Source organism: Physella acuta, unplaced genomic scaffold (genome assembly GCF_028476545.2).
Source record: "Physella acuta isolate Inbredline_101_S28 unplaced genomic scaffold, ASM2847654v3 ptg001020l, whole genome shotgun sequence".
NCBI classification, from domain to species: Eukaryota; Metazoa; Mollusca; class Gastropoda; family Physidae; genus Physella; species Physella acuta.
Genome location: NW_026732537.1, coordinates 157,840 through 182,010, shown reverse-complemented (window position 1 = coordinate 182,010; position 24,171 = coordinate 157,840). Strand labels below are relative to the sequence as shown.

The 24,171-nt window shown below is 41.5% G+C and overlaps 1 protein-coding gene across 1 annotated transcript in view; it reads right to left on the bottom strand.

Annotated features, from left to right (window-relative positions):
• LOC131954704 (ceramide kinase-like) overlaps positions 1-24,171 on the bottom strand; it is a 114,054-nt gene that overhangs the window by 69,933 nt on the left and 19,950 nt on the right. The window contains exon 3 of the mRNA XM_059318459.1: positions 9,936-10,124. Coding sequence (XP_059174442.1) covers positions 9,936-10,124 — 189 coding nt within the window. The remainder of the gene's footprint in view (positions 1-9,935; positions 10,125-24,171) is intronic.

Genomic DNA, 24,171 nt, shown 5'->3' with positions numbered 1-24,171 from the left:
TGGCGGATGTTAACTGTTGAGCCGCGAGCCTAATGGGCTGTTAACATTACCCAACACTCGCCAACAATGGCGGATGTTAACGGTTGCCGCCAGAGTAATGGGCTGTTAACATTACCCAACACTCGCCAACAATGGCGGATGTTAACGGTTGCCGCCAGAGTAATGGGCTGTTAACATTACCCAACACTTGCCAACAATGGCGGGTGTTAACTGTTGCCGCGAGACTAATGGGCTGTTAACATTACCCAACACTTGCCAAGAATGGCGGGTGTTAACGGTTGCCGCCAGAGTAATGGGCTGTTAACATTACCCAACACTTGCCAACAATGGCGGGTGTTAACGGTTGCCGCCAGAGTAATGGGCTGTTAACATTACCCAACACTTGCCAAGAATGGCGGATGTTAACGGTTGCCGCCGGAGTAATGGGCTGTTAACATTACCCAACACTTGCCAAGAATGGCGGATGTTAACGGTTGCCGCCAGAGTAATGGGCTGTTAACATTACCCAACACTTGCCAAGAATGGCGGATGTTAACGGTTGCCGCCAGAGTAATGGGCTGTTAACATTACCCAACACTTGCCAAGAATGGCGGATGTTAACGGTTGCCGCCAGAGTAATGGGCTGTTAACATTACCCAACACTTGCCAAGAATGGCGGATGTTAACGGTTGCCGCCAGAGTAATGGGCTGTTAACATTACCCAACACTTGCCAAGAATGGCGGATGTTAACGGTTGCTGCACTTGGTCAAAGCTATGGGAAGTGCAACTTTTAAGTCTAGGAAAATGAAAATGTTCAACTGTTCTTTTAAAAAAATACCCTTTAAAATGATCATATATGAATATGTTCAACTATTGAATTTAAAAAAATATCCGATAAAAATGATCATATTTGGTGACATAATATTCGCTGAAGATGCGAGGCACATCGATGTCAAAGCGAGTTACCAAACAGGGTACACAAAGATAAGCGCTTGACAGGTAAAACACGGTACCCACAGGTAAAACACGGTACCCACAGGTAAAACACGGTACCCACAGGTAAAACACGGTACTTACAGGTAAAACACGGTACTTATAGGTAAAACACGGTACCTACAGGTAAAACACGGTACCTACAGGTAAAACACGGTACCTACAGGTAAAACACGGTACCTACAGGTAAAACACGGTACCTACAGGTAAAACACGGTACCTACAGGTAAAACACGGTTAATAGCTTAGTTCCGTATTTCACAGGTAAAATATTTTACCATTGAAACTCTGAAACGGAACACGGTACCCATACAAGTTGGAAAGGTTTTTATATTCTCAAAACAAATATTGTAGAGCTCTTGCGTTGGTTTTTGCTACCGATGGACGTTAAATATTTGGGCTCTGACACACACACACATACATTATATATATATATATATATATATATATATATATATATATATATATATATATATATATATATATATATATATATATATGTGTGTGTGTGTGTGTGTGTTTATTTATGTATGTATGTATGTATATAGGTACTAAAGATATTGATTATGTGTGTTTGCTAAATGTTTAAAAAGCCGGTCACCGTAAACTACCTAGAGATGAAACATCGAAGCTTACGTTCTGCAGCTTATGGTAATACCAGCCCGGGGGTCGAGGAATGACACAAATCATCCTCGCACCGCCCCCACGGTACACCCCCACCCCAAGTATATTTTTCTTACTTCGCAGTGACTAATGGAAAGATTAAGAATCGATCTAAAAGCAATCACAGCCTCGCAGTTTTTTTTCTTCTTCTTCGATGGGATGTGGTAGGAAACATGGTGGTAATATTGGGGTGGATGAGGTTGGCGTGGGCTGGGGGTTGTGGAGGAGGGGGGGGGGGAGTAAGGAACGGATTGGTGCCGACACGGTGCGGTGGAGCAGTAATTTTTCCAGCGTCACTTTATTAATTGGAACGTAATTCCGCTGCGAGATTGAAAGAAGGGAGAGAAAAAAAAAACTTTGAAGACAAAGGGGAGAAAACACAACGGGTACTGAAGATAACTGCGGATAAAAAAAGGGAAGTAATTAGGGCAACAACAAAAGATTTAAAAATCACAGCCCGTGACGGAACGTTACGCTAATACGCATGCGCGTATATTATATCTCCCGGGCGCACGTGTTGGCTCGCCCTCGCGCGCGCCTCGCTCCGAGGGATATTTAGCGAGCTAGTGTAAAACCACTTGGAGAGAGTACACGAGTAATGTCTGGTCCTGGATTAGATGAACGCATCCTCCCCGGGGATTTGACGGGCCGCTCACACACACACAGGCGGAACGTACCAACACAATAGTCCGATGTACTACAGATAGTCAGCGATGCTTTTATACAACTTTTTTTTTCTATGCGCTAGCGACGGTGAACGTACTGCGATAGAGATGTGCGCTGCCCGCTAATAGAAGATGACCTGGGATGTCCCTACGGAATTGTAAGGACTACTTTTCTTTCAGTGCGTCCGTAGGATACATACGTCTCCCATCTTCACCCCTCCCTCCGTTATTTAAATGTACTAAATGGTTGATGTGAAGGTTAAAGACATTTAAAAAAAACATAAGATAGCAGTGTTCTGAGCCATGCATGACAAATTTAGCGAAGACACTTTCCTTGAACATTGTTGTACGATGGATAATAGTAATGGATGAGTGCACTTTTAAAAAAAAAATGAAAAAACTTCACCATAATTATAGGGAAAAAAAATTGGGACACATTTTCGGCTTAAATAATTTGCGAACTTTTTCCCCCCAAAGCTCTGCTTAAATCCTCGGATTCACGCGAAGTTAAAAACGGAAAAAAAAATTAGAGTTACTTCCCCGTTTAAAAAAAAACGACCAACGAATAACTGGCGGCTCGAAATAACTCAAGCTTTCCGGTAATCCTAACCAAACGATTACGGAGCGTAGGTAGGGAAACTGGCGGGCGTGATTGGCTTCACAATTACTGCCCGACCCTACACAGTCATGTTCATTGTATTGGTTACTTTCAGCAAAACTACTGGTGTTTTTTTTTAAACAGATAAAGGGAGCGAACATTAATAACTGAAAAATGATAATTTCCCTTTGAATGTCGAAATAATAATCTAAAGAACGCCAAATTGTGCTACAAACAACATAGGATAAAAAGAGTAAAAAAAAAGTCCGCGTTAAACTGTTCCTTAGAATAGTAGACCTACGTGGATTAAAGTATATTATATTTCAGACGTCGGTGGTTTTTGGTTAGTTGTGTATTGTTGTAATGACGTTCAGATTACGAGTTGTTACATTAGTTGTGTACCATTATAATGACGTTAAAATTACGAGGTTTTCAGTTAGTTGTGTACCATTATAATGACGTTCATTGGGTGCGATGGTTTGTACTTTTCCTTGATAAAAGAGCTAGACATTTATCTACATTTGTTACAAGTCAAAAGAAATTCGCAGGTTTTTTTTTTCCTCTATAAAAACGACCAAAATGTTTTAAATTTTTTGTCTTCGTTTTAAAACGGGATTTCAAATGAGAAGAAATAACGAATCGGCGGACTTTAGAAAAGCCGCTCTCTAATTAGTTTGTTAATCAAAATTACCTTTGATGAGCTTTTAATTATTGATGCGCTTTATAAAAAACTTGCAGAAAAAAATAATGATGAACCAACTAAAAGAGAAAGCTATAAATAAATCAATCACGTGACAGGATGAGATCAGAAACTTGAGGCTGACCTTGTTTGTGAAGGTGTCTTTCCTTAAAGTACCCCGCTAGTCCTAATCGCCTTTAATCTAATGAGGTCAGGATGATAATCCCCACACAGGTGATCCGCAGGTACGTCATTTAACTGGACTTGTGATCGGCGCGTGAAACAGGGGTCTCCACGGGGGCACTTAAACTGGGGGTTTTTAAAGGGGGAGGGAGGGGGCAGGGGTTCTTAAACTGGGGGTTTTTAAAGGGGGAGGGAGGGGGCAGGGTTTCTTAAACTGGGAGTTTTTAAAGGTGGAGGGGGGGGGGGGGGCAGGGGTTCTTAAACTGGGGGTTTACACGGGTTTTAAAAGTGTAAGAAGGGGGAAGGTAAACATGGGTTCTTAAACTGAGCTTTAAGTGGGGCTCATATGAATTCTATTAATGAGTGTACAGAGAGTTTTTTAATTAAAGTCCATTGGATTGTTTCACGATTGGCCACGTATGACCAGTTAGTGGGGGAATGGACCTCTAACTATCGAGACTGAGCCAATTGAATGCTTTGACGCCGAAACAAACTTTGATTTCCGATGTTTTTTTAACGAAAGGTACGCCAGTCTAGGAGCACAAAGCATAAAGGCACTACCATTTTCTGGTAACAATATAAATAGACTTGCATTATGTTGAGTGATAACTTAATCAACGAAAAACAAATACACATACACACATAATTTAATAGCAAAAGACTATTCTACCCCTACGATCAATATTTTGCGAATAGCTGTAGAACGATAGCGATGTATCTGACTTAGGAAACTTAGCAGAGTGATATTAATAACTAGGGAACAGGGGCGTAGCGAGGGGGGGGGCGGGGGGTGCGGACCGCACCGGGTGACACCATTTAGGGGGGTGACACCAACGCAAAAAATAGCAAAATATATAGAGAAAAACTTGAGGGGGGGGGGGGGGGGTGAGCAAATCGAAAGTTTGAGGGGGGGGGGGGGTGCAAATCGAAAGTTTGAGGGGGGGGTGCAAATAAAAAAAAATTGAAAGTTTGTCCCCGGGAAGGGTCGCTACGCCTCTGGGGGGTGACACCATTAAGTGCCGCACCGGGTGACACCCGACCTCGCTACGCCACTGCTAGGGAATGACTTTGACTAAGATTACTGTATACTTGGATGTTACTAAGCGGCCTCAGAATACATTTTCCTAATAAATATATTTGGAGATGATTTTTTCTTGTCCATCCAAATTAAGTTAACGAGCACCGAATGACGGGAAGGGCCAACAACCAATGACCACGTCCAAAATTTGAATCGACGCGCATGACAGGATGTTCTAATACATGGGCACGGCGTTTCCGGTTAGTCAAGTTCGATAACCCTAACGTCTACTCGCTGACTATCGCACCCGGTGACCAACGGGTTAATACGATTTGGCTAATAGCACGCGCTACCATTACTCACACTCGTGTGCACGTGTATGTTGATGGTGTCCTGGACGAGAGTTATCAATTTCCTTAATTAGTTTAATTGATCTAGGCCTAAATAGGTATAAACACCGTCCTTTTAATGAGTTTTAGCAAATTTATTAACTTGGTATCTAATTAGTTAAGACAGGCGTATGACCTGCTTACGAAATTCAATACCAGCACAGGAAGAAAAAAGAAAATAAAACAACGTGGCTGTTTTGGTTTACAGATTAGAGACAACATAAGCTAATAGTGTTTACAATAGCGTGCAGCATCACGTGACTGCTATTTATAGCAAAAATTGTTTTTAAATACACAGGGACTAGTTTTATCCGAGCGTATGTGGGCACAACTCTTAAGGAGGTTTGGAGTAATGAGATCTAGGTTTAAGGAAACTGACGGCATTGATACGATCCTGTAACAAAATTTTGATGCCTTTGGTAGGGAGCTATGCTAAGATGTTTGGGCAGTTTTTAGAGCACTTAACTGAGAAATGGTAGGGCGGTATACTGAGATATCTAGAAATGGTAGGGCGCTACATTAAGATCCCAGTGTAGCACACGATAAGTATCTAAACACCAGCCGGGAATTACCAAATGTCGAGGTCAATATGTATATATATATATATATATATATATATATATATATATATATATATATATATATATATATATATATATATATATATATATATATATATATATATATATATATATATATATATATATATATATATGTGTGTGTGTGTGTGTGTGTAATATTTTCTATCTATCAAATATGACCTCTACTTTCCCTAGAAATACACTAAAACTGCTGACGAAGGATTATCTAGTTTAAAGAAAGACATTAGCCAATCTCGATGATAGCTTACCGTACCCCGATAATTCGTGTTTACCCACATGCCTAGGAATGTTTTCCGTCCCGGAAGTAGAAAATTATAGTGTCTGCGGGGAAAAAGATAATCGCTGAATTCTGTTCTCTTCCAGACACGCTGAGACAGATCACAGAGAGCAGACAATAGCAGAGACAGATTACAGACATTCGGCTGGCTTGAGAAATGTTGCAATATACGAACCTCATTATAGATTGTTTTTATACATTGCACTGATTACAATGCAACCCTACATAGACGCATTTATATATATATATATATATATATATATATATATATATATATATATATATATATATATATATATATATATATATATATATATATATGGTTGTGTTTGAGTGTGTATGTAAAACAATAACGTTCTGAGATATATTTCAATCATCTAAACTTATAAAGAAATATGCAAATCTTTACTATATTTCTATGTGTTGTACGTAAACACCGTATATTTGTTTACAGAATATTAACCACAGCCAACCCCATAAAAATAGTTGAAAACATGATTCATGCCCCTGATATGTATTAAATTATAAGACTGAACAAAGCGATGCCCATCTTAGAATAATTCCCACACCCACCCACAAAAACAACTCTAGCAAAGACGGGCCGAGTAAGATTAGAATCACGTTATACAACCGTTGGGTGGGGTGGGGCGGGGGTGGGGGTAGTTTTAATACACATCTACAGAGGCTGTTCCGCCATCATGTTCTTTTAATACAGGAGCCGCGTGATAAAAAATAAATAGTTCAGACAAGATCGCAGATAAATCGTCTGCAGGGCCTACAGCGCGATCAAATCTAGCAAGAAATTGTGGCGCGCCCTTGCAAGAGAGCATCATCCGCGTCCAAAAAATAGTGCCGAGAAATCGGTGACTCTTCAGCGGTGCGTGACGTAATGGGGGGTCACGTGGAATTTGGTCACCGTGGTGACGTTTTTATGATTGTGTGTACATCATGGTGGAACACCCCTGGTGTGGTGAAACACCCTGTAACGATTTAGACAAACGTGGATTGACGTTATACTCAAATCCTACTTGGGAAATACAAACATTTTAAAAAGTCCAAAAAGTCCTATTTATACGCATTGTGAGCGATAAGCCATTGCATTCCTTCTCTAAAAATAATAAAGGCTAAAAAAAAAAAGACGAAAAGAAGAAGGAAATCAGCAAGGAGAAAACACAACTTGCCATTTAACAAACTTGAGTGGTGTTGTCTCCCATTGAGCCGGTAACACACAGGATTGCTCATCTTCTGCCCTTTAGAATTAAACCGCGGGGGGGGGGGGGGGGGTGGGTGGAGAAGGAAACAAACGAACTGTTCGGAACGTGCTGGCATTGTTTTCTTTTTGTATTTTATCTTGTACTGTCTTATCGCTGTTCTTCTCTAATATCAAGCATTAACCTTTATACACACACACACAAATATATATATATATATATATATATATATATATATATATATATATATATATATATATATATATATATATATATATGCCCAAATATATATATTATGTATAGGTAAATTAAATAGCAGTTTGATATACATGGTTGTGGTTATTGAAACGTAAGTGATGGAAGTCCCTAAATCATGAAAATGATTATGTAATTTAGGAGACTGTAATGACGTCAGTCATGTGACTAAATCATGTGACTTAACACCCCAAACGACAGACGAACAGATGCATTTCCCCGCACGTGTTCTGGAGATATAAAAGACATTTTTGTTCACGCGCCCACAAAATGTCCCCGGGGAGCGAAACAAATAAACAAACAGACAGACACCCACTCGATGAGCACATTTGCTCCAACAACCTTCTTCGGTCTAAGTCGCTTCTTTGCCAAGACCCCAGGGGGGGTGCCATTTCCGCGCCCCCTCCGGCCCGCCCCACACTCCAGATGTTTGACTATCCGACGTGAATACGAACACCAGTTGTCTGTCCTTCCCACAGCCAGATTTATCCTCTTTTTGTTTCGTTTTCAAGCCAAGTTGAAGGTTTTGTTTTTTAAACCTTAAATCCCATTTCCCATCTCTCCCTAACCCCCGGGGCAACAACAACCAGAACTTTCTCGAAGATTATTTCTGAGGTAAAATAAAAACGCCCCGCGCAGCTCTGTGGGGGATATAAAAAATTGTTCATCCCACCCATATCACTGGGCCAGTCCGACAGGGATGTAAACGCTTAGCTGTGGTGTTTATGGTGACGAGTGAAGAATAAACAAGCACAAATAGACGCGCTTGTAAATAAACCACGGTAAATATACGACGGTAAATAAACGCGCCTGTAAAGGGTGGGCATCACCTGGAGGTGTCAAACCTTCAGAAGGTTCCAGTAGCTTCTGCGTGTGTTGGCCGTGGTTTACCAGTCGATAGAAGTCTTGGGTTGTATTGTAGTCTGGTACTATACTGGTGTTTTAACACGTCAACTAGGGGAGATAATCTAGAGATTTCTGTGTTTTACCCACGGTAATTCTAATGGTTTGGTCTGATCTATAAATGCTTACCTCGCCTTGCGGCCAAGAAAATATCTATTAGGTTAATTTCGCAAAATAGAAAGTAATATTGTCGTGTACGTGTACAAATGAAGCTCTTTTATGCTAAATTAAGCTATAGATGTAAACTTGTGTTCATATTCCCAATGAATGTCCTAGGTGTGGTGTACCTAAATAATTCACACAATAAATCCAATTTTTATCAAATTGAGCAGTTATTTCAGCACCGAAGACAAGCCGAATATACAAGATCAAATTGGGATAACTGTATAAATATTTTTTTTTTGGATTAGACAAATCTAGACTTAGCTTCAGCTTTTGTCTAAACCCTAAAGCATCGAACATAGTTGTCTACATCGAGCATAGCTAAGCACACTCCATAAATCTTACTTCAAACGTTACCAAAATTTGATTTTAAAACGTCCGCCCAACAAGTTCATTTAAATCCGATACCAAGTAATTAAATGCTATTAAAATTCCCGACAGTTGTGTAAGGTTTATGACGTGTACTGTAACACAAAGTCTCCTAGCCAGAATTTTAAAAAACTTCCCGTCTTTCTATCAATAAATAAAAGCTAAATCCGCCATTCAGATGGAAACACAATATGGGATATTATTTAATCTCGTTCTAGTCGTTTGAAAAATAGCTTTCTGGGAGTCCCTTGGGTCGGGCATTCAGTTAATCGGCCCGAGGGTGGGGCACTCGCGTATAAAATACAATAATGGCGGTGGGTTGAGCGAATATGTTTTCGAGTCGCATATGATTAGATAAAAACCTGACTTTAGCTACAATAGCGGGCGAGTTATGGGCAACTTTTAAAAGGCGGTTAAGAAAAAAATTGGGTTCTTTAAATTTATGAGTTAGGCTATTGTGTTTTGTAACGTTTGCCGCTAGTCAAAGTAAGTTAAGGGAGAAAGGGGGTAATTCTATATACTGTAACGTTTTAAAAATTGAAGTTGCACCAAGTCAAAATGGAGAAATGTTACGAAATGTCCAGCGTTTAAGAAAATGTTGATCTCCGCCGTTTTAAGAGAAAATAGAATACTAATAACAAACAAACGTAGCTCTTATATGTTTGGAGAGAAAAACATAAAATTTGTTATTGAATACCCCCAAGCCATGAAGTCGATTTTTAGTTGTAAAAATTTCAATATTCTAGCTCACGTTCGATATCATGCATGATTTTAAAATCATCACTCGTGTCGATATCACCATCTGATGGTATCACCACACACCAACACATGATGGTATCACCACACACCAACACATGATAGTATTACCACAGGCTTATGTAATGGTATCTCCACTGGTAAAATCCCCACTTAGAAAAACTAACCACCCCACTTTCAGGACCTAAAACCAAACGTGCCCAGCCCACTTTAACGATCTAAAAAAACTGACCTGAGAAGGCATACGAGAAGATGTTGTTTAACTCCTTACACAGCTCCGGTTGTCCTGCAAGGACCAGCTTCTCCCAGGTGAGGACCTTGTCCTTCTTCTTCCCGGCGTAGTGGACCACGACACTGCTGACGTTCGTGTTGTCCCTGGACTGTGTCTGGACAGCCAGTACATCCGACAGGCTGATCTCCACTGTGGGCAGAGGTTAGGGACACGTCAGGGGAAGCAACAATATGTGTAAACGTTTTTAGAGTTACATGCACTTTATTGAGTTTCTTAAGGTGGATTTGAACATAGGCACAAACATCAGAATCTAGTAGTTAATTTACATGGATAGAATAGGTGCGGTGTTTGAGTGTTGGATATTGTTGTGATGTGATTTTAGGTGGTGGATCAATAATGATTATTCTCAATAGAATACACAGTCAATATGTAGTTTTTCTTTTTCTTTTTCCGTTTTGAATTACAACATATGTAGCATATAGCTTGTTGTAAAGAAAACAAAAAATGACATACGAACTTTGTGTTGTATTGAGTTGAATTATAAATCATTGTTGATTCTTCAACTATAACTCAAATGGCAAAATAATGTAAATATACAACGAACGATTAAATTGAACAGTTTCCTTTTTAACATCTTCAATACGAAGAGAAAATACTTTAACACAGTAAATTATACAACAGGGTTTTATTTTTTTTTAAATCGTCCAACGTATACAATTCAGAGAAAAATAACTAGTTATTAAAAACAATTTTATGTCGAGACATCGTTGTTATGCAGCGATGTTTTTTTAAACTCTTGTACCACGTAGATGACGGTTAATTGAGGCAGAAGAAGAAGATGAAAGAGGAAACAAAGCCGATTAGTCATAGCCGATGTTCCCCCCCCCCCCTTACACGGCAACCGGCATTCCGGCAACCGGCTTTCCGGCACGTAATTGGAGAACTTGCAGGAAAATCACAGCGTTTGGATGCTCCGCTGACCTTTGCGAGGAATTAGCATTTCTTGGAGTTGCTCGGTAAAGGCAAGATAACTCTATCGATAGACCACGATATAACAATTTGCCCCCACCCCTCCCGTCTGTGTCCCCCACCCTACCCCCACCCTCCCGTCCGGCTATACGAAGAATAATCGATCTGGTTTTTTTGGTTAATGGAGTTAGTGCAAGTGTTGGTGGAGAATGGGTTGGCGTGGTAGGTTGGCGGGCTGGGTTGGTGTATTGGTTCGGTGGGTTGGATTGGTGGGTTCGTTGGTGTGCTTTTGGTTGGCGTGTTGGGTTGGTTGGTGTGCTAGGTTGGTTGGAGTGTTGGGTTGGTTTGTTGGGTTGGTGTGTCGGGTTGGTGTGCTGGGTTGGGCTGGTGTATTGGTTCGGTGGGTTGTATGGGTGGGTTCGTTGGTGTGCTGGGTTGGTTGGCGTGTTGGGTTGGCTTGTTGGGTTGGGTGGTCGGGTTGGCGAGCTGGGTTGGTGTATTGGTTCGGTGGGTTGAATTGGTGGGTTCGTTGGTGTGCTGGGTTGGTGGAGATTGGGTTAGCTTGGTTGGTGTGTTGGTTAGCGTGTTGGGTTGGTTGGTGTGTTTAATTTAGTATATGTTAAATGCTGGGTTGGCGGGGTGGCGGGTTGGCATACTGAGTTTGTATGGTGGATTCTGTGTTGGGTTGGGTGTGGCTCATGTACGCGCGTTGGTGTATGGTGAATTGCTTATCAACAAAAAACCGTTAGGTCTTTTTTGCTAAATATCTTAAGGCTGAATACTACCGCATTACAATGCAATACATATTTAAACGCTTATGTATATTTCCTACCCTCACCCCACTTCATCCCCAACCACATACCCTTTTAAAGAATATTCCTGTAGCGAAAAAAAAAACGTCATTAAAATTAATTAAGGATTATAAAGTAAAGTAGTTTTAGCCCGCGGCGTAGGGTGAGCGGATGATTGTGTGTAAAAATATAGTCCATTAGCTGGACGAGAGTGGGCAACAAACAAAAATATTTTATATCAACAACATTTCTCTTATTTCAACATTTGTTGCATAATAATAAAAATATATATTTTACAGTAAGAAATATAGGGTTTTAAAATACATATTTTTTTTAAAAAGCTCTTGAAAGCTATTTAACTTAAATTAAAGAAAAAAATTAATGAAATTTGTTATGAGAAAAAATAAGGAAAGAAAACGTAAAGCAGTTTATTGGCCATGGTTGTTTTAGCTAACACCCACAGCTAGCTTAAACTATTCAAATATTTATCAATTATCATTAAATTCAAGGGTCAAGATGGCTTCAAAAACAACAGCTTTAATGTACAGATACAACTGGAGGTACAAAATACTTAACACAGTGTAACGGATATTTTTACAGTGTTAAGTAAACGGTAAGATTTCTTAAACCCATGCACATTCAGAATCATTTGGGAATTTTAGAAAAAAGAATTTTTAAGTTTTTTATAAGACGTTCCTAAAAATAGTTATCGATGTTCATATATTACATAGGTAGAATAGACCTTAAAGCGCGCTACTATAATTAACTTGCACTCCATGCCCTGCGATGCTAATTTTTTTTTATAAAATATAAGTAAATCATAAAAATATCTTTTTTAAACTACAAGATCATATCCTCGTTTTATAAACAGATTGAAAATATTGATTCACACCTTCAGAGGCTGTAGAACGTCGCAGGAGGGCATAGCACAACGTACGCAGGAGGGAGCCGCCCAACGTACGCAGGAGAGCATCGCAGAACGTACGCAGGAGGGAGCCGCAGAACGTACGCAGGAGGGCATCGCAGAACGTACGCAGGGGGGACCAGCACAACGTACGCAGGAGGGACCAGCACAACGTACGCAGGAGGGACCAGCACAACGTACGCAGGAGGGCACAACAGAACGTACGCAGGAGGGAGCCGCCCAACTTACGCAGGAGAGCATCGCAGAACGTACGCAGGAGGGAGCCGCAGAACGTACGCAGGAGGGCATCGCAGAACGTACGCAGGGGGGACCAGCACAACGTACGCAGGGGGGACCAGCACAACGTACGCAGGAGGGACCAGCACAACGTACGCAGGAGGGACCAGCACAACGTACGCAGGAGGGACCCGCACAACGTACACTTGAGGGCACAAAAGAATGTACGCAGGAGGGACCAGCACAACGTACGCAGGAGGGACCCGCAGAACGTACGCAGGAGGGACCCGCACAACGTACACTTGAGGGCACAACAGAATGTACGCAGGAGGGACCAGCACAACGTACGCAGGAGGGACCAGCACAACGTACGCAGGAGGGCACAACAGAACGTACGCAGGAGGGAGCCTTATCTCCGAGGTTGCCAGACGATAGCTCAGGACCTCACTAGACGGTGTTTATGGACACCCCAGCCATAAAGATAGCGCACGTATTATCTATATATCTGTCCCTGATGCAAGGTTAAGATATCTGTCCCCATAAAGATATAGGGATTCGAATAAAACACTTTAATACTTCTTGCTGCAGTTTTATTACTTGGATAAATATATGCACGCATGCAAATATCGCACAAATTAATCTATATTGCAATTTTAAAAATATTTATATATCTTTATATCTATCCAGACATCCAGCCAAACCACTAAAGCATTACACCAACCCACCCAAGGTCCAGTTTAACCGTTACACCACCCAAGGTCCAGTTTAACCATTACATCAACCCACCCAAGGTCCAGTTTAACCATTACATCAACCCACCCAAGGTCCAGTTTAACCGTTACATCAACCCACCCAAGGTCCAGTTCAACCATTACACCACACCACCCAAGGTCCAGTTTAACCGTTACACCAACCCACCCAAGGTCCATTTCAACCATTACACCACCCAAGGTCCAGTTCAACCATTACACCAACCCACCCAAGGTCCAGTTTAACCATTACATCAACCCACCCAAGGTCCAGTTCAACCGTTACACCAACCCAAGGTCCAGTTTAACCATTACATCAACCCACCCAAGGTCCAGTTTAACCATTACACCAACCCACCCAAGGTCCAGTTTAACCGTTACACCACCCAAGGTCCAGTTTAACCATTACATCAACCCACCCAAGGTCCAGTTTAACCGTTACACCAACCCACCCAAGGTCCAGTTCAACCATTACGTCATCCCCCCCCCCCCCCAAGTCCGGTTCAACCGTTACACCAACCCACCTTCATGCAAGCAGCCCACACCTCCGACTAGTTTTACACCAATAGCACTACAAGCCCCGCTACTCTCCCCTTCCCCTACGTACTCAGTCCGTCGACTAAAATACTTGTTTATTTATGACACTTGAGTTTACTTAAAAAAAAATCATTTAAAACTTTTTTAATATTCACGTGTGCCCCCCCCCCCCCCCTCCCGCCCTCTCATAGAATCATACCTTGGCATCCAAGAACCGCCTCAAGAGAAACCGTATAAAAATACCATCGGGAAATACCGATTTTTAGATTGGTTCAGAGCGGTGCAAAGTTCACATATTTTCAAGACACTTTCTGCGCGAGTAGAATTTTATTTCGACGTCGTAACGGCAGGTATGGCAAAAGGTGGGACTAAATTTTATACACGTGAGTGTAAACATGATGTTTGTAGATGGATTCTTTACTAAGCTTCCTAAACAACCAATAAAAATCAAAGATTAGATGTAAACAAAAAAAACGATAAAACAGACAAACAACAGACTCTTTTTTAACAACACCTATTACAATATATTCCATTGTAGGCAAACTCAAATAGACAAAAATAGAATCTCTAATACGACTATAATAACAACGTAAGTGAAGTTATCCCCCCCCCCCCCCAATTTTAATCTTATCAGGCGAATACCGATAAAAATACCGATAAAGTGAATTCAAATTGATATCAAAATTTACCCCGTGAAGCTAAAATTACCCCCTCCACCTACTTCAGCCCCCCCTCTCTTACTGCTAATATATAAACCCCAGGTAAATCGGTACATATGTGACGTCATACACTCATCTGATGACCTGACCTCTAGTAGGGAAGTCACGTGGCTCACTGATAGACATATTGAGTCAACTGGCTAGCTACATGTTCAGATCCCAAGTACTAACACACGCAGTTTGACCATTACATTTGACCTCGTATATTTACGTACATGAGATTTGACCATTACCTACGTTGTTGTCAACTTCGACGCACCTGTTATATCAAAGTAACGTGGTGGTTGTTTTTTTTGTGGGATGGTGTGGACAAATTATTTATTTAAAAAATAGAATTATCACTTGATAGGGGGGGGGGGGGGGAAGCAACTCTTCTAGGAGGGAAAACTCCAAAATCAAACTACTGCTGCCTTAGTTTTTGGACAGACAAAAGGCTATGGAAGCTAATCCAGAAAGAAAAGCAGGCTGAAATCGGAGTCAGCGGTCTATAAGGCGCATAACAAGTTGACAAGTAAAACTTTTAATTTTGCTGGAGGCAGTCCATTCCAACACAGTTATCCAGGGATAACGGGTAGTCTAGTTACAATTAAAATCGAAGTGGAAGAATTATAACGAGATATTTAATACAAGAAAGGTTAAACAAATCAGTTGCCCTTTAGTTATGGGCCTACTATTGTGTTGGGTGGAGGGGGGGGGGGGGGGGGGCGCGGGGGAAGTGTCCGGCATAGTGTTCGTCTAGTGTTGAAGTAAGAGAGGGTTGAAAAATCACTGTGATTTTTATTGGAAGACCTAGTTATCTTGTCATGATGTAGTCTATGTTCTACTGATGTCTACCCTGTCTCACAGGTGAATTTTTTCTACCTGGATGTAAAAAAAAACTGAAAAAAATCCCCCCCCACCATTCCTGTTCCAATCGTAATAAACCTATACGTTTTCTCTGTTTCTATTATACATCCATGAGCTTTGTTTTTTAGACCCCTTTGTTTAGATAATGGAGAAAAAACGACAAATCTTGAATTGCTGTTTTTCTGCTGTAATAATTAAGGTTAAAAACTTCGCTTTTCTGAGCAACAACCCGATGCACATCAAAAGGGTATTTTGCGAACTGAAGATATTAACCTCGAGGTCAGCCGGTAGGATAAAGAATGGGTCGCTGATTACATGGTAATTAGCGCTGGCCGTTAAGTCGGGGTGGGGGGGTGGGGTGGCCGGAGGTGGTATTGAATTTTTTGTTTACAAGACGAACATGCTTGGAGATAGCGGTGGTGGTAAGAAAAAAAAACAGAATAAAATAGGAATAACACGTCTATTGCTGTTTCTGGAAGAAGAGGAAGACAGCAATTATCGTTGTCTGCAGGAACTACAGCAGACGATAATGAAAAACTTGAGAAGTTGTCAGTGAAAAAGACATGAAAAATTGTTTCGCTTGGAAGGAAGGGCGGGGTGGGGTTTTATAGAAACCGTTGAAAGTATAACAGTTGGAAGTTTGTTACCAGATTAGACATGTAATAACCGCAGAGGTGATATATGAGCACTTCATTTGGTGACACAAGACTGATACCTCCAGTTGGTGGCACAAGCTGGATCCATACAGATGGTGGCACAATCCAGATCCATATAGATAGTGACGCAAGCTGAATCCATGGAGATGGTGACTCAAGGACATAACCAACTAGAAAGGTGATACACACAAGATCCATACAGATGGTGACACAATCCAGATCTATACAAATGGTGACACAAGTTACATCCCTACAGATGGTGACACAAACCATACCCCCTACAGTCTAAAATGTATATTTAACGTTTACGGTCGTCTTATCTTTGAGCTTTGAACCCCAGACACGGCAATAAAACAGAGAATGATCTACACCATTACCGCTACTAAATATAAAACCATTTCTGACTTAACCGACCGTATCCAAACAACGGTGTCCCCCCCCCCCTCCTCCCACACATCGCACGCACCAGGAGCCAAACTTTACATCTCATTATGAATTCGTGCTGATCATACACCATACACAGAGCCATCAGTGAGCCGCGCCTGGAGCCAAAACATAGAAGAGACCCACGACCCAGAGCCGCATTCAGCTAGTGTCAGCTCTGTCCACGGTACAAATATTTTCCCGTCTCCTCCACCCCCTCCCCTTACTTTTAAAGGAGAAGTTTATCTTTCCAACTAAGTCGGAGGTAGCTCAAAGAACGTTGTGTCAACTGGTGGTGAGGGAGGGGGGGGGGGTTCTAAAGGTAAGACGACACCTGGTGCCACCCGTCCTAGCATCCACCCGTGCGGTGGGTGAACACCTTTACGGCAGGTAAATAAACGATTGTTGGGTGGTCACACTAATTAAGTCATTAACATTGTATTTTGCTCCCACTTTTAAGCTTAGATTGAGATGCATTTCAGTTTTCTTTTTATTTATACACGTTTTTTTTCTTCATATCGTCTGTTTGTATGTATGTTGGTAGGTTTGTGGTCGAATATCATTCGATGGAGCAATTTTTATCCAGGTATATGCATTTCCGATAATAACGCAAGAATATTGCTACCTAGATTTTTAAATATTGTTTTAATTGAATTGGAGAAATTCTCTAAATAAAAAAAATAAAATATATATATATATATATATATATATATATATATATATATATATATATATATATATAAATATATATATATATATATATATACGCTTATTAGAACCCCACAGACCCTAATAAAGTAGACAGATAGGCTGGCTGTGATCCCCCATTTTATCTCTAGTTAAACTGACCTGCAAACGATCTCCCCATAAAAACGTCCCCTCACAGGGAGATAATGATCCACGGTTGAGTGAACACATGACGGGGGCACGCTTCAGACAATGGGGGTAAGTAGGCTATACGTGGATCCCAGGCGGGGGGGGGGGGGGGCGGGCACGGTTCAGATTTGCAATCAGACAATGGGGGTAAGTAGGCTCTATGTGCATCCCTGGCGCGACCAAGGCTGTACTCCCCAGGCTTGTACTTGTGGGTCGGGCCAGTTAAGTGAGCTGTCTTACTTTAGGCGGTTGTGGCCCCGGTAAAGTGGGCCGTCGTATTGTAGGGTGAGTGGGGGGGGGGGGGGTGTGGGTGGGGGGGGGGAGGAGATTGTGGCCCGGGCCAGGTAAAGTGGGCCGTCTTAATGTAGGGTGAGAGGGGATGGAGGCGGTATGGACATTTAACGTCAGCCGCATCGTCCTGACTCTACCTCAACATTTAAACAACTAACAGAGAACAACAGGGACTAGCGCAAAGAGATAAAATATAAATTATAAAAAGTTGCAAGGACAAAGAATATTAAATCAGATTATTTGCCTTTGCCTCGTAACACTCTCACATGTCAGTCCTTATTAACCCTCAACCTGCAAACCGTCGATGTAAGAGAAAAAATATATAAAAGATTAATTAATTAATTAAAAAGGCAGCTATCACACACACAATTAGGTATAAACGCGGGGCGGCACCTTAAATGTAGCAGCTGTCCGCAGGCGGCCCTCGGAGCGAACGAACAACGTTACAAAGTGGCGCTCAGATATTTAAAAAAAATACTTTTAAAACAATACCAATTGAAATTATGACGTAGCTGAATATTTTCACGTCAACAAAATCCTAAGACCATTGAGACATTACGTAGGACGTGACTAGCCTCAGACAGGTCCTTGAGACAGATGTTAAGACAGATGTTAAGACCTCGCCAGCACCTGACATCGTGGGTGTGAAGAAAAAACAAGCAAAGAGACAAGTCTTTTCATCATCAACAGCAGCCCGTAGAAAAATGCCCACAATCGTGTCAATTACACAATGTAAATAAAAAAACACACGCATGACGAATAGAGATGAATGGCATATTCCTTCTCGGCCTATATCTAAGACAAGCAACAAAACAGGCCGAGAAATGGAAAGAAAATATAAAAAAAAAATGTCTATGAGAAACGCCTAGAAAAATTGAAGGAAAAACGTTTTAAAAAATTGAAAGTGTCGGTGGAGAAGAGGATGTGTCTACCCCCCCCCCACCCCACCTAATCCATTAGAAACGAGAGTTGCTCGCAATTTAGCGTGACTGGTGGGCCCGTCATATAGCCCCCCCCCCCCCCCCATATCTCCACCAGTATCAATTCCATTCGCTGTGTACCATTTGGCGCCGAAGAGTTTAATACCAGGGTAACTCACAATAGTGCCAAGTGTGGGCTCATATAAGCTGGCTAGATTCCGTTAAGGGAGGAGGGTGGGCGGGGGGGTAGAGGGGGGAATAGAAGATGGAAGGGGGGGGGGGGGACGAAGTAGACAGTGGCGAAAAGATTATAGGATATGGGGGGGGGGGGAGGGGGATGAAGAGGCAGTGGTGGAGTAAAGAGGATGGGGGAGGGGTGGAACTGATGGGGCAAGATGGAGCAGACAGTGGCGTGAAGATGATGGGGTGGGGGGTGAGATGGGGGAGATGATGGGGTGGGGGTGAGATGGGGCAAGATGAAGCAGACAGTGGCGTGAAGATGATGGGGTGGGGTGAGATGGGGGAGATGAAGTAGAGAGTGGCGTGAAGATGATGGGGTGGGGGGTGAGATGGGGGAGATGAATGGGGTGGGGGGTGAGATGGGGCAAGATGAAGCAGACAGTGGCGTGAAGATGATGGTGGGGGGGGGGGGATTGGGGAGATGATGGGGGGGGGTGAGATGGGGGAGATGATGGGGTGGGGTGAGATGGGGCAAGATGATGGGTGGGGTGAGATGGGGAGATGATGGGGTGGGGTGAGATGGGGGAGATGATGGGGTGGGGATGAGATGGGGGAAGATGAAGCTGACAGTGGCGTGAAGATGATGGGGTGGGGTGAGATGGGGGAGATGAAGTAGAGAGTGGCGTGAAGATGATGGGGGTGGGGATGAGATGGGGGAGATGATGGGGTGGGGGTGAGATGGGCAAGATGAAGTAGACAGTGGCGTGAAGAAGATGGAGGTGGGGGGGGGGGAGATGGGGGAGATGATGGGGTGGGGGGTGAGATGGGGGAGATGATGGGGTGGGGTGAGATGGGGCAAGATGAAGTAGACAGTGTCGTGAAGATGATGTAGAAACCAGATAAAAACAACCCAATGCCGCCATAACGTGTAGGCCTACAGTTCCAATAAAGTGTACAGTTCCAGCCTTGCTCTCTCAGCCATTCTGAGACTTGGTGCCTGCCGGGCTAGAGCCACAAAACTTTTAACGTCCTTGGTTGGGAGACATAGATTGATATGTTTGTTAGGGTGGGGTGGGGAGGGAGGGGGATGATATATTGGTTGGAGTGGGAGGGGGGCGGCGTCTTGAAATACCGGGGGACAGAAGCTGAAGACGAGAGGGTGGATGATAAAAGAGGACACGATTTTTTAAATCACGTGATATTCAACTTCGTTTTCACACCGCAAATGTAGCAAGTCTTTTAATCACCATGCTAACTTCACACAGCAGCCAAGCTCGATTAAAAATAATATTGGTGGAAACCCTTTCATTTAATTTATAAACGCTGATACTGCAAAAGTATATTTGATATAGATGACAGCATCTAATTAGATATTAGTAATTAAAAATTAGTTTCAACATTACTATATCCAATAACATTTAGGGGAGATAACAAGACGACCACTTGGGTGAGCTGTGTTAACTGATGTTTACACACCTGATAAAGGCAGATAATCGTCACTTAAAATTACTGATCTTGCTGTAAAGCAAATACGTTTTAGTCTTGTGGGGTGTTGACTGCAGTAAAAAAATAGAATCAAGAAAAAGCGAAACCCCACCATTTTATACAGCATAAATAACGGCTTCTTACATTTTAAAAATATATAAAATATCTAAATCATAAAAAGTAATAAACCGGGAATGATCTCCCCTAAACTTTCTCGAATATTCTAATATAACACTACGTGGGATGGCAACTCGGAATATAGACATGATTTTTAATTTCTTAAACTTTTAAAAATAACATAGAATCTCGGAGAAAAAAGAATTTCACACCAAGCGAACGCCAAAACAAAATGTGCATACTAGTGCGGAATATTATTAGTACTTTATAAATTTACATGCGTTTTTTGAGAAATCGGATTTTGCACGATTACAAGACTTTCTCTATACTTCGTATATACGAGAAAGTAAAAAACGAGAACGAGAATTTGTGACCTACTTACAAGTAAGTTACAAGCCCTATATTAAAGTCATTATCAGATAATCTTTAAATATATTTTGTTATACTTAATTACCGTAGATCGTATAACCTGAGCGTCTTTTACCAGTTATAAAAAACCCATTAACGTAAATCCGGCAGCTAAGACAGGCAATGTTTGCAGGCGGGGGGGGGGGGGGGGGGGGGGGGGGGAGGGAGGGGCGGTGGGGGAGAGAGACACGGTAAGACAGGAAGTTTAGTGCTGTTTAACTGCAGTTTAACGTCAGTGTTAGGGTTAACCGCAGGTCCAGGTGAATTAGACGGAGCCCTGCGACAGGACCTGTGACAGTCATGTGACAGTCATGTGACACCTGAAGCCGGGCCGCACCACGTGACACGGTGACGTGCAGTCCCGGATGGAACCGGATATGACCCGTGTGTTGCGGGGACTTATGGGGCGGGGGCGTCAGGGTTACATACTGGGCAGTGTTTGCAGTAACTAAAACTATTTCAAAGAAACATGATAACTTGTTCATTGTTTTCAATCTAATATTTCTATATACAGTTTTGTCTTTTAAAGCAAAAAATTTATATCTGTACCGCAGTCTTAAGTAGTTTCGGGACGAAATAGTGAAACAAATATGCTTAGTCAGCTATACACGTAACCACATTGCACTTGAACTCATGTTTTTAAATATATTTATTCATAAAGAGAAAACTATAATGTATGAAGAATTTTTTTTTAAATTAAAATCCTAATTAGTGTCATTTATATGTGTTAAAATATTACCCGACGGACGCATGACGAGCAACGCGACACGTCAATCAAACAAGCTGGTAACACACAATACCACACCAACGGTTGTATTAACGATTTATAATCACCGGTGTCTTCTACGTTGTCGTGTTTGTCGTTATGTTTATAGCCTTAAGGGCGAGGACAGGTACGCCCTCTGTCAATCCCCTCCCCCCCCCGTCTATACACTTGATTCAAAGAAAATGTCACTGCCGGGGGAGGGAGGGGCGTGATAGCAACATTTTATGCAGGTGTTGAACAAATTGGTTGTATAGAATGGTGACGGCACTCTTCTGTCCAGGAGATCGTGGTGCCAAGTCAAGGTGTGAAAAAAAAACCCGGTCTCGCTCGGCATAAACATTCAGTTAAGTATCGGAGGAAGGGGGGGGGGGGGGGGTTCGTCAAAAAGGGGATGGTTGATATTATTAAAGTAATGTAAGAATAATTGTACGCGATTATTACGAACAATTAATTTCGTTCGTCGTGTTTGTGTCGGGGGTACGGTGGGTTAGGTCAAGCGGAACCGTGTCAACGTTAGATCGTGTGTAGGGAAGCGGGTGGGAGGGGAGATTTTAGTCTAACACGAAATATATTGTCGGATAAAGAACTCCCACTTGAAGATACGAACAGGAATGTAAATGTATGGGAGGGGGGATGGGGTGGAGGGACAGCAGTGCTATAGACACCTGGAAATAGAAGTGGGTATCACCTGGCCAATGGATCGGTTACTTGCCGCTCCCTGCGACATAGGGGAGTATACGGGGGTGGGGGGGGGGGGAGCATCGGGGCACACACATACATTATATATATATATATATATATATATATATATATATATATATATATATATATATATATATATATATATATATATATATATATACACATATATATATATTAATATGTATGTATATGCTTATGATACAATTCATATTGAGAGCTTAATAGACGTGTCCACATATATAAGTTTTAGAGTACGATAACTTAGGGATTGTCCTACTGATCCATGCTAATCCCCCCCACCCCTCCCCAACCATGTTTGCCCTGTCCCACTTGATGATAAAGAGTCCAATTGACCTTTGACCCAGTGTTAATCAGGCAATATCGAAGCCCTTACCCAGTGTTTATCTTGATAATGCGAGATCCCAGGACGGCTATAACTATTGAAATTGTACATCACACATTCCCCCACACCCTACCCCCACACATTCCCCCCCCCCCCACACACACAGGCTACCTGTTAGTTTACCCTGTTTATTGTTTATTATGACGTGATGTATTCGAGGTCTATCATTTATAATTAACTTAAGTAAACTGTACTGACATTTCACAAACAGCAATACAAATAAAGAGAAGTGGCATTGAATATTATGTTAACACATAGATATATAAGTTTCTTGAGTAATAAAAAAAAACAAGTTAAAATCATTGCAAAAGTAAAAAATAAACTTATTTGCAGTTTATATTTTAAATTTTGATAGAAGAAAAATTCATGGTTGTTAAATTCGAGTTCAAACCCTCTGGCAGATAAGGCTCGATCCCTTCCAACACTAAAAATTAAGAACGAAGAAGATGGAAGAATATTTTTATTTTAAAGATATTTTTATGCTTATCTTAGAGCGAGCCTAAATAAGAAAATATTAAAATTTATTAAACATCTACAACAGCATAAAATGTATTTTGAAAGTAAACATGCGGTTTGTTTTAAATAAATAAAGTAAGAAGAATTTACAATCAGAAAAATGGTACAATAATACAAAAATCCTTTTCATAACAGCTTTGGACTGAATTTAAAAAAAAAAAAAGTTGAGTTAAATAATTTTTTTAGAGCGTTGTTACCTCCCTAAATATTGGTTTTAAAAAGCCCCACAATTAAAAGCACATCTTCTTGTAATTTGAGAAATTAAAAAAAAAAAGTTAATGTAATGCTCTGTAGGAATCAGCGCTAATGGATCTAAAAATAGCCACCATCTTAAGCAGAAAAAGCAGGTGAGGGATGAAAAGTAATAATTAAACCTGGAGATAGGCGAGCCTGGGTGGCAGCCTCAAGAAAAGGAAGAAGGAAAATTACAGGGTAGAAAAGGAACTTTCTAGAAAAATACATTACACGATAATAGTTAAATATTTTAATGCATTAAATTAAATGACAGTGAAATATTTTTTTTTTCAATGCATCATTTTAAAAATGGAATGAAGCGCTCAGAAAACAGAAGAAGACGAAAACGTAGATAATTAGATCCCACCAAGGGGACATCACTCGGGTATGTGTTCCTCTGGCATCCACAGTTATCTCCTCTACCCCTCCCCGCCCCTCCCTCCTTCTGACAACCGCTCGCGGTCTATTTAACCCTAACGGACATAGCCCCCTCCCCTGCCACCCCCC